Source organism: Malania oleifera, chromosome 2 (genome assembly GCF_029873635.1).
Source record: "Malania oleifera isolate guangnan ecotype guangnan chromosome 2, ASM2987363v1, whole genome shotgun sequence".
NCBI lineage: Eukaryota > Viridiplantae > Streptophyta > Magnoliopsida > Santalales > Ximeniaceae > Malania > Malania oleifera.
In genome coordinates this window covers 118429774-118442557 of record NC_080418.1, presented here as the reverse complement: position 1 = coordinate 118442557, position 12784 = coordinate 118429774, and the positions used below count along the sequence as shown (strand labels likewise).

At 31.7% G+C, this 12784-nt stretch overlaps 1 protein-coding gene across 1 annotated transcript; it reads right to left on the bottom strand.

The window, feature by feature from the left end:
- Nucleotides 1–291: 291 nt before the first annotated feature.
- Nucleotides 292–1629, bottom strand: LOC131149806 (uncharacterized). Its single transcript, XM_058100565.1, has 2 exons — nucleotides 1346–1629; nucleotides 292–1133 (listed from the first exon to the last, which is right to left on the bottom strand). Exons 1-2 carry the CDS (start codon nucleotides 1545–1547, stop codon nucleotides 679–681), a joined length of 657 nt encoding a protein of 218 aa, XP_057956548.1. The 5' UTR covers nucleotides 1548–1629; the 3' UTR covers nucleotides 292–678.
- Between the last annotated feature and the right edge of the window lie 11155 nt (nucleotides 1630–12784).

Genomic DNA, 12784 nt, shown 5'->3' with positions numbered 1-12784 from the left:
TAATATAATAATGTTAACATTATTTATGAAATTCACATGTTTGGTGGGTGGAGTGCACATGCAGTGCAGTTAAAATTATTTGATATACTTAGAAAAATTAATTTTAAATAAAAATAAAAATTAAACAAAATATTAAGGATTCCTAATTAAATCATTCGTTTAGAATCCCATATTATGAAGAGCCGTTCCTCCTCCTGCATGTGCTTATTTTCAATTAGAGCCAAAAAAGAAAAAAAAAAAAAAAAGTTACACAATATCGGTGATATTTTTTTTTTTTGGTGAGGCACGCAATAGCACCAACTTATAAAAGCCCATTACATTTATAAATATACCTGCAACAACTTTGACTACCACGTACATAATTACATATACACACATCTTCAAAAACCCCTTACATTTATACTTGCAACAACTTTTACTTCTACGGAATACACTCACAGCTTCAGTATATGTAAAAGCATATACAGGAAAGTACATATAGGACGTTTTTATTAATTACTATCGTCCTCCTCGCCACAGACGTACACAGAGGTCCATAGCCAGAGCAAATTATGTCATTTCTTCCGGCTCACCATGCTACCAAACTAAGGGACTCACTGCACTTACGCATGCATATATATATATATATATATATATATATATATATATATATATGAAATCAACCATGAAGTAGTGCGTTCAAGGTATTCCTATGATGGGGAAGAAAGGGATATAGTAGCTAGACGGCGCCAAGCCCCACTCCCGCGGCAGCGGCAGATCCACCGTTTTCGACCCCCGGAAAGCCATGTCCGGGGAAGAACCGCCGCACTTCACCACCTTCCGGCCACCGGAGAGGGGGCAGGAGGTGTAGAATGTGAGAGGAGTGGATATGGTGTAGGGGTAGGAGTTACGGTCAGAGACATTGTGTGCCTTGACTTTAGTTGCTACAACCTTAGAAACCATGTTCTTGTTGAAGGTGTAGAGCCGGCTGGGGCCTCCCATAAGGCTGGCATGGCAGGTTGGGGTTTGAGACGGCGTCGTTTTATATTGATGAGTATTGTCGGACGGAAGCTTTGCTTCGAAGGTGCCGTCGTCTTCCGTGGTCGCCACCGTCACTTTCTTCACTCTTTCACACACCACTGCGACCTTAATGCCTGTATGCACACACCAAATGGGTAAAGTAACTGGGTAAATTACATTACAAACTCTTCCAAGTTTGACTAAAAGTTGCCGATCTGTCCAAAAATTTCAAAATCTTCAGTGTCTTTTTTTTTTTCAAAAATAACTTAATTAAGTGAAGCCATTGGGATATATATAAGAGGAGAGAGTAAGAAGTTAGAAGAAGAAGAAATGAAGGGCGACGAACCAGAGAGTGGGAAATGGGGAGGGCAGTGGATGCAGGAGAGGGAGCCCTTCACAACATCAGCATGGGACGTTGAAGGTTGATCAGTAAGTCTTCCTGCTGCAGCAATATTGATTATTGCACAGAGAAGTGCAGAGATGAGGATGATGATCCGCAGCGCCTGCAGATGATGATGATGAGGAAGCGCCATGGACAACGTTGACATGGTACGTACAGCAGCAGGCACGGATAGGCAGTGGGGGGCACAAGTAAAGCTGGCTATCTACTCGATCGATCAGCTTATGAAGAAAAATGTGGCTGAGCATTGGGATTCATATAGAGGTCTTTGCAGAGACGCATAGATAGCTGGCTAGCTAGCTAGCTGGGCCACATTTAAGGAAAGGGGCCCAGGTGCTGGATCTGTTAGCTGGTGTTTTAATGAATCCCCTACTACAATAGCCACATATATCCATCTATTCTAGCTTCTTCTTTTTTTTCGTCCAAGCACTTTGGATCCTTATTATCATACCATACTCGGAATGAACAGACTCTGCATGCTCGCAACCAAAACTGGTTAATCTAACAAGTCCCATTAATCATAAATCAAATTCATGACCTCTTGCTTGCCTTTTCCACTCTATACAATTGCCACCAATATATATTCTAATTCAAAATGTTTATTTTGTAAGTTTTTCCACACTAGATAATAATTTTATAGTAATTCACTTCAAATATTGCATTGTGCATTAATTTGTGTAAACGAGTGGTGTATTCAAGTCTAGAAGAGTCGACACAGTAAAATATTCGAACTCAACTCGACTATAAATTTATAAAACTCGAACTCGACATGATTGTAAATTAATATTAAATACATATATAAATATATATAATGTATATATAATATTAAATATATTTTTAAAACATATATTATATATATAATATAAAAATAATAAAAATAATAAAATTAAAAAGTTCGATTAGGCTCAAAATTCGATTCGAGTACTATTACTGAGGTCGAACTCAACTCGTTAAAATACTTAAGTATCTCGAACTCAACTCGAACTCGAGTAGAATTGAGATCGAGTCAAGTCGACTTAAGGAGCGAATCAAGTCTAAATAGTTCGCGAGTAATCTTGACTCACTTACACACCTTGTGTAAACATGAGTGCATATCCTTAATTTGTATTAGAGTTAAGTACTAAGGGGTTGAGTCAAGCTTACATATTGTAATAAACTTCGGTATTGAAAGACTCGGATCAAGTTCGAACGATTCAAAAATTGTTCAAGGTATATATTTAAAATTTTAGATACAACATTAGCCCAGAAAATGATTAAACTTCCTATTCAAAAAAATGGTAAATTGCGATAAAATTTACAAAAATCTATAATATTATAATAGAAGAGACATTAATCTTTAATTAGTCAAAAATTTATAGTGTCAATTTAGTTTTAAAATACTATGTCTAAGGGTTCATTTGAATTAAGGATTTTGGTGATAAAAGTAAAGGAAAGGAAAATAAGGAGATTTATTTTTCATTATATTTTTCTCTCTATATCAAATAGTTCTAAAAATAAAATGTTATTTTAATATAATTAAAAATTAAGAAAAATTGAACGTTAATGGTGTATAAAACAATTTTTTTGTTTATTAATTTGTCATATTTTTTTTTTCATTTCTTTTTTTTTATAACCAAACATGAGAAATTGGAATCTTTTATATTTTCTTTTACTTTCTTTCATATTTTTCAAGTTCCAATGGGACGTAGAAGAATGTAGTAAATTTAAAAGTTAGGCATGACTCTTTTGAAAGTGAAGGTGTAATTCCAAGAGGGGGGTGAATTGGGTATTTTAAAATTTTTAAGCGGAAATTTAATTAATTTTAAAAACTTATTTACCACGAAAATCTATTTAGCAAACAACTATACCAATCAACAATCCTAAGTATGAAACCAAATCTCAATATTAACAATACTCTTGGCAAATTAATGTCAATAACAATATGTTATATCATACAAATGTTTATGTTGTATTTAAATAATTAATCAACCAATACCAAGCAATCCTAGCAAATTAAATCAAGTTTGAATGTGTAGCCACAGCAAAGTTTGATCACAATACTATTTAAATCATCCAAGGCGTCCACAAATCAAATTAACTCATTCACGGAATTCTCTTATCAAACTAAATCATTCACAACAGATAAAGATCAATACATATGTGCAAAAAGGTAAAGAGATAAGGGATAAGAATGACACTAAGATTTTCTACAAAATTTGGCAACGTGCCTATGTTCTTGCCTCAAGCAATCCATTGTGAGGATTTTACTAACTCTTTCCATTCAATAGGTGGAGTATCTCTCTCCTTTCAGTAGGTGGAACACCTCTCAAGTAAGAACACCCTCTTCTTTGTCATCGATTCAATACTTGAATCGTTCATTATACAAACAAAACAACAGCAGATTTTCGTACAAGAATGAAACTCTCACAAAGAGTGAATTTGTACATGTTAAAATCACTATAATACTCTCAAAGATAATTTTCTACGAAACTCAAGAGGTTTTCTAGATTTTCTGGTTTGAAAGATAAGAAAACGAAGAACAAAACTAGAAATTATCTTGCAGTGATGAAGAATGGTGCACAGCAGCTATTGGAAGATAAATCAATGTATTTTTGTACGATTAGGTTGTCCTAACATGATTAGGGTTAGCCTTAAATAGATGGGTTTGAATTCTGACTGTTTGCCCAAAATTTGGAAACAATATCTTTTGAAAATGGAAAGAAGTAGTTTTGTCGCCCAAACCAATTAAAAACATGAATTTCAAATAGGCAGTAGTCTTTTGGTCGACTAAACTTTAGGTTCGGTCGCCTAAACCTGTTCGGTCGATTAAACTTTTAGTTCGATCGCCGTAACCAACACTATCTAGGCTTTTTCAATTAGCAATACCCATTCGGTCGATTGAACCATAAGGTCGGTCTCCTGAACTCACTGATGCTAGGCCAGGTTATTCAGTTTCATGCATTCGGTTGACTAAGCTTGAGCCTCGGTCGCCCGAACATTCTGAAATTCCTTTTCCCTTTTATTTTTTATTCCAAAAATCATATGTATTCATTTAAAAAAGATATTTGAACTTTGAAAAAATATTTCGAAGTTGTTAAAACAGATCTCTAAGTCCAATTGTTTATGCTAGGAGCTTCATAAACAAACTTAAATTTAAGAAGTACTTACATGAGAATCTATTAGATTAAACATGAAATAAAATCTAAGTCCTCATGTCTTGAAGCTTGATCTTCATCCAAACTTTAGCCAATCTTCTTTTTTCTTGTTTTCTTCATGGCTTTTGTTGGCCTAACAAGGCTTAATCTTGTTTTGATGATAACAAATCAAGGGTACTTAACTTATTTGTTTAAGTAAAGTTTCAGGGTTGAAATGCTTTCATGTGATCAAGATCGAGTAATATTGGAAGAACTTGAACAAAGCTTGAGCTAAAAGTCACAAGGAATGATGAAGTTGAAATATATTGAAGATGACATTTCAAGCTGGATATAAAGAGCAAGCCAAAGCATGAAGACTTAGTTCTTAAGATAGAGTTATCGTTTACAAGTCTCATGTAAGTACTTCACCAATTCAATATTGATGCATGAAGCTCTTAGGAAATATCATTGACTTAGAGACCTAATTTTAGAATCATGGAAAATAATTTCATAAAGTCTCACATACGTTTTTCCAAGATCAAAGTTAAAGATTTGAAATCAAATTTTGAAAAACATTGAAGTTGTAAGTAGGACAAGCGACTGATGAATCCTCATCAGGCAACTGACATAGTATTGTGATGATTTGTGAGCAAACAAAGTCGAGACAGGCGACTAACCTGTAAAACCCAGTCGACTGACTCTTCACTGTGTTTTCAAAATACATTAAACTTAAAAGCTCAGGCGACTAACCCTCGGGGCATAGTCGACTGAGGTACATGTTTTGACTTTAAAACAGCGATGGGAAAGTTTCCAAAATTGATTTCTTTGACTCCAAACTTAGAAGAAACTTGGGGAAAATGGTGAGAAATTTTATTACTCTATATATACTTGATGTTTTCGAAAATTAGGGCAACTCACAAAGCACATACAAATCAAACATTCTGAGTTATCTTGCTAAATATCTTTGTGAAACTACTATTGTGCTATTATTGAAATAATCCACGAATTTCTAATCTATATTGCTGAGATTTCCAAATCTAAATCAAAACCCTGGTGATATTCTTTTGAGTTTCATCTTCTTTATTGTTTATTGATTGAATTATACTGAATTTCAATTGTACAAATCTGCTTTAACTGAGAGTGTTTCTTGTACGAAGAAAGTTGTTTCTTAGTTTCTTGTTTGTTTGACGATTCAGGATTGTTGGATCGTTGCCTAGGGAGAGGGGATTCTCGTTAGAGAGGCGAACTCCACCTTTGAGGGAGAGAGGTTTTAACTTCACCGAGTAACGAAGTTGGGAAAAGAAAAATCCTCACAGCGTGTTGTTTGGGGCAAGGACATAAGCTGCTGGCCGAACCTTGTAAAAAATCTAGTCTTCAGCTCTTCTTTCCTTAATCTCTTTACTTTGTTGCAAACATATAATCTGCATGTATGATTATTTAATTGGTTTGTGAGAATTTGCTACATATTGGAAGTTTTGCTGAAATACTAATTTTGTTCATATTTGAAATCAAGAAACTATTTTGGATGTTTAATTGGAAAATTTCTGAATATTGAAATTTGAGAACACAGCTGGGATAAACTTTGTGTATTTAATTATCTTATTGAAGATAAAACACAGAGTATTTAAGATCAAACTTTTGAAAGTCTATCTTGATGTTTTTCATTGAAATATACAGCTAATCTTACATATCGCTTGTCCATAGAAGAATTGATATTAGAAGTTGGGTTGTGGTATTATTGGTATTGTGATTGTAATTAAGTTAAATTGAAAAGGGATTGTGTGATAATAAATTGAAAAGGGTTATACTTAACTAAAGAAATTTTTGAAAACCCAATTCACCCCCCCCCCCCTCTTTGGAAGTACACCTTTAATCTCAGCTTTTAAACTTAAATGTGGTCCATTGTGCTTGTAAGATATAATACCTATAAATTGACTTGAAAACACAATTAGATTCCTTTGTTTGTCATTATCAAAATTGAAATTAAGTCTTGTTAGGCCAACATATTTTATGTGTATTGATTCATTTTTTTTTTTTTTTAAATGTGCACCAACTTACTAATAAGCTACTTTCTAGCCCAAGAGTAAGAACAGGAAAGACAAGTCATTTTCAAAATGATTTATAAAAATGTCACCTAACCTAGCTCACTTAGTTGGAAGTAATCCTTCCAACCAAAAAAAAAATTGCTAAGAAGTAACTCTTTTTTGTTGAAATATTAATTTTTAATTTATACATGTTAAAAGGTTGATTTAAAAAAATAATTATTGATAGTCAAATATGTGTTATTTATAAGCTTCTAGCTATTGATGTCTGTCTATATATATTCACTTTCTCACTGTAATATATACTTTTAATTTTTCAAAGTATTTTATACGAATTGCAAATATATATTTAAAAGTTTTTCAATTTACTTGGGTATGTAACAAACTTAGTGTGTTCCCTCTAACCCCACAAAAAATTTCCAAAAAAAAAAAAATGCATTATCTCAACTAATTACAGCCTATAAAACAATTAGGTTACCTTGAAAAAATTTACCATATATGAAACAAACATAGACTTCTAAGATGACATATGTTTAAGCTTTATTAAACATGCATGCATCCCCTCAAATCTATTTTTTTGTATCTACCTAAGTTGTAAAAATAGTAAGGATTGATGAGAGAATTTAGTTAAAATAAAGATAAGGTGAAATTATATTGAATTTGGTGTATACATACTTGCGATATATCTAACAATTTTTCAAGATAGGGACCTAGCTTAGGACGTCCTAGCATCCATTTCTATAAATATTTTACATTATAATTTTTCCAATTAAAAAAAATAAACATTACTTTTCAAAACATTCATTAACTAACTAACTAACTAATTAATCAATCAAATAATAAGATGTACTTGAGAAAAAACTATTTGCCATGTACCTAGTTTAAGGATATAATAACTTACAAGAAAGTCACTCTTTTTAAAAATATTTTTATTATTCTAGCTGACATTTGATTAGGATATTCATAGACATTTTCCATGATAAAATTTGAAAATAATCTCTCCTTTATCCATGCATTTTCATTTGTTCTATGATGACATAGATATTTGGCATTTGCAAACTGATACAGCCAAAATCAGTACGCCCATATTTACAGAGAAGTAAATCTCATTCTCACTCATTCACATTTACTATTATAACCTAGAGCTTCCCACAGTTCCTAACTTAAATATCGAAGTGATCCCCCGGAGTACTCCTCGAAAAATCCAAGTCATTCATGTTTGATCTTTTTCAAGTGATCGTGATTAAGGAACGATTCACGAAGATCGTTCGATTTTACAAACCAAATATAAGCTCTCAATATTTTGAAGTTTGATTCCTATGAATAGAATTTTGTTTACATCCGCGAGCCAAATGTAAGCATTCAACTACTTAAAGCCATCTGCTTACATTTATCATTGCTTAAAACTACTTATAAAAAATGTTGAGATTATTTGTGTAATGTATAATACCTTCATACGTATAGCATGTACGTACTAACTGCTTGTGTGTATGTATTTCCTTTTTCAATCCATTAATTGGACATGCATTACACATCAACGGGTAGCCATCTTCTATTCTACTCTCCTTTCTATCCGACAAAATATTTGAATCACCGACGCTCCCATGAGTGTTGGTCCCCAAATCAATCTTCTCCCAACACGTGTACATGAAATGCACTTTTTAAAACAAGATGCAAGAAAAAAGTAGACACCATGTATATAGACGTGTTGAAATAAGAGTGGTTCAAGAGCCCACCGCTCATAATAGCACTAATGTGGTGACGATTCCAATGATCTCCCTTCCCTAAATGCAAAAATCTCAATTCCAAACTACGATTGATATTGAACTATGCTTCTTCCAGATTAATGTGTTTTTGCCTATTGTGCAGTTTAGGTTCAATGACTCTCTGAAAAAGTCAAATAAATAAATAAAGAGTTGATGATGGACATACAGTGTTATTTCACCTGATCCCAGTGGGATATGAAGGCTCAGAGGATAGCGGTGAATTGTTGAGAACATTTAATAGTTGATAGGTAGTTGGAGGTGGAGGTGGAGGTGGAGGTGGCCTTGAATGTGATGCTTGTATTTCTTTACTTCAAAAGAAAATATTGAATGCTGCCATAACATTCCAATACATACAAAGTCTTACTACTAAATTTATGTTTCACAAATCTTGCATTGAGGAAGGAAAAAGGTTTAGTTTAGTGGGACCATATACATATATACACAACTTGATTTCTCTCTAGGCCCCCAAGGAACTTGGGCTATCTTCCACATTAAATGAGGCGTACAAGTTTACACAATGCAGTACTATATACATGATACCATTCAAGTTTGTGGCCCAAAAAAAAAAAAAAAACCTTAAAAATTACATTAATTTCTAAGTTAAAAAAAAAAAATTAATCAAGGATTGTCATAAATATTTTCTTGGTAATGTTATACTACTTGTTTCAAATATCACATTTTTACTTATTTTTTAGTTTATATAATTGATCATGTTTATAGAATATAATGTAGACAAAGAAACAGTGCATAAAAGTATTTTACTTTTTTTCCTCGTAGCTCTTCTAATGTATGTGAAGATTTTTCTTAATACGAGTATACACGAGGGAATCGACATCATTCACCTAAAATAACTAAAGCATTGGGGGACCATTTGACACTTTATCAATCTAATACTTTTTATTTTAGGACATTAAATAATTTTATGCAATTTAAATTATTATTTATTATTAACAATTAGCTAGTTGTCGTAAATTTCGACTACACGCTTCGTTAAAAGAAATGAAAGCAACACTTCATAAACGCCGCAAGAAAAGATACATCCCAAAAATAAATAGAATATGAAAGTCTTTCAAAATGTTTAATTTGTCAAAAGAGTTATTTCTTCCAAACTCACAGCACAAATCCCAAAGCTGTGTTTAGAAGCATAGATTTCAGACCTTAGATTTGAATTTAAGTATATTGAAACAAATTTCAATGCAATTTTATATTACATCTTATCTAGATCTAATACAAATCTAAACTCAAGATCACGAATTTTCAATTTAAATACGACTTCAACCACACAGAAACAAAACAAAAACAGAAACAAAGGGACAAAGAAAGAAACAATAGGATAGGGAGGAGCAGTTATTGCCTCTCCCATGGAAAATCCCCGCCTCATTTTCCTACTAGGGTTGGTGGCCATTGCCATTCATGTGCCATGGTTTCTCATCCACAGGAATTATATTTATGAATTAAAAATAAATTAAATTGAATTAATAATTCATACCACTTAAACTCAAATATACTTGACCCTAAAAGTATGAAGTTGTTATTTTTTACGAGATAATAAGAGAGTCGTGAATAAATCGTAAAATTTTAAAATTAAAATTATTTGTCACTTATTTATTCATAATTTATAAATACACAAATTAAAAGATAGTATCAAAAAATTCCATGGAACATGGGTAAATTAGCGGAGGTATGAAGTATTATTGGTCAGTATAAAATAGCATTTATGAAGGATAAATTTCATTAAGCTTAACATGAAAATTAACATGCCGCCTGGCCTCCTGCGGAGAATAAATGAATAAAGCATAGGCCCATGCAATTGAAATGAACACTACTAACCACCAACTGTCATTGTAATTGCTTAACATATGACATCATTGGAACATGACATGCCTAAATTTCTCAACCAATTGCAAGAGGCAACACAAAATTTCAAATTTTGCTGGGATCAATTGATCGCTAGAAGTGTTTAGTTGACTGCCTCATGCTAATTTTCTTTCCTCTTTGCATTTTTATCTTAATTTTTAATATGTTTAGCTTAGTCTTCATTTATTTGAGTAAAAAATGACTATCGACACCCATCACTCTCCCTCTACACCACTCCTACAAAATCACCCTCAAACAAAAAATTATAGGGCTTTAATGAGAGAGCAAGGCAAAGCAGCCTTTGATGGAATTTTAACACAAATATAAAAGAAATGAAAAAAAATTTACATAAATGTACTCAACTAACTTTTCAAAAATCGATTTAAACATTAAAAAAAAAAAAAAAAAAACTAACATTTCAAAAGTCGCTTCTTCACCTACCCCCCCCCCCCCCCCCCCAAAAAAAAATTTTTTTAATTTTGCCGCCTACCTCCCCCACCCCCCAAAAAAAAAACAACCCCCTTTTAAGGCCCATCCCCCAACCCAAAAAAATAAAAAAATAAAATATATATTATTTTAAATTTAAATAATAATATATAAATATATATATATATATATTCTTTTTCAAATTTTAAGATTTAAATAGAAATTTGTAAATAAAAAATATATTTTTAAGTGTCATTTAATATAAAAAATATTTTCTACTTTTTATTTATTTTTCAAATGAATTAAAAAAGTAAGTTAATTTTTAATTTCAAAATATTATATAAAAATGAATACAATAACAAAAAATTTGAAATAATTTACTTTTAAGAATATTAAGACAAAAAAAGACATCTTACATCTTAAGTACATTAAAAATAATTATTTAACATATATTTTAAATATTTTTAAAAATATGAATTAAGTTTTAATGCTTAATAAATTTAACTACTGTTATTATTTTTTATACAAAATTAATTATTTTTTTAATCAAACTCCGCCAATACATAAATTATTTTTAAATATTGAACGATAATTTTATAATTTTATAAAATTATTTTTCAAAAAATAAACAAAGATCAAATTGAAATTTAATTACAACTTGAATGCGTTCGTGAAACAGGCCGATGCTAGTGACGAGCGAGGTGGAAGTTTTGGGAGGACTGAAAACGAGATTACATTTGGTCCCAGTCGGATGTACTAGCGTACAAGCAGCATGCACTAATGCCCCAAACCCTACGAGTTTGGCTACAAAAAATATAAATATGATTACTATCTTCACAGCACCGGTACTTCCTAGATCATCACTCGTTCAATGCTGATCATCGTCGATCACTTCCCGTGCGAATTCTCAACCGCCGCTTATGAATTTTGAATAAATAGGAAAATTTTAATTTATAAAATTATAAAATTTGACCTATGTTTATTTATTTTTTAAATAAATTTAAAGCTACTAATAAAAAATTAAAAGAAAATTTATTTTTGTGATGGGAGTTGTAAGGGCAATTCAAGTACTTCAGGAGGTGGATGAATTATTCAGGATTGTCATGGCATGGTAAAAGTGGCTTTTTCAAGTTATTGGCAATGGTATGAATAATAGTGCGAAATTAAACGTAATCGGGGAAGGAATTTGGTTGTGCAAACATTTGTATTATTTTAATGTGATTATTGAAAGTTACTCGCGAATTGTAATTGATTGATTTCGGAAAGGTAGATGTACTTTGTGATATCTTTGGAAATTTTGGGAGGAGCTCATTATGGAGCTAGAAGGAGTGAACGTCATGGTGATGCATCAATATAGGGAAGGCAATAGTGCGGCTAATTTTCTTATTAAAGAATGAGAAATGGAAAACAATGTTATATACGAAGAACACCGCCTTCTACCACATTATCTGAAATGTATTCTTCGGATGGATAGGTAAGGTCTCATTTTCGTTTGTCATTAATTCAACTCTAGAATTATCTTTGGTATATTTCGTTTTGATTTTAGTTGTGTTTATTTTTTTATCTTCTTTGTTAGTTATTTTTATTTTTGTTGTTCTAGTTTGGTTGGTTGTTGATGTTAATTTTTTTTGAAGAATTTTTCTGTAATCTTCCTTTTATTTTATCTTGTAACCACGGTATCCCTCCGCTAAAAGTGAGGGTATATCAATAAATAAATGAATGTGCCGCCCTCTTTTATTTTAAAAAAATTTATTTATTACAAAATTTTAAATAAAAAATAACTAATTTTATATTAAAAATAATAATAATTAAATTAATTAATTATTAAAATTTAATTCATATTTTTGCATGCATCTTATCCAAATCTAAATTCAAGATCTCTTCAAACACTGAGTAACGAATTTTCAATTTAAATACCACTTCAATCACACAGAAACAAAAATAAGAAACAAAACAAAAACCAAAACACAAACAAAGGGACAAAGAAAAAAACGATAGGATGGGGAGGAGCAGTTATTGCCTCTCCTATGGAAAATCCCCACCTCATTTTCCTACTAGGGTTGGTGGCCATTGCCATTCATGTGCCATGGGCTCTTGTCCACAGGAATTATATTTATGAATTAAAAATAAATTAAATTGAATTAATAATTCATACCACTTAAACTCAAATGTACTTGACCT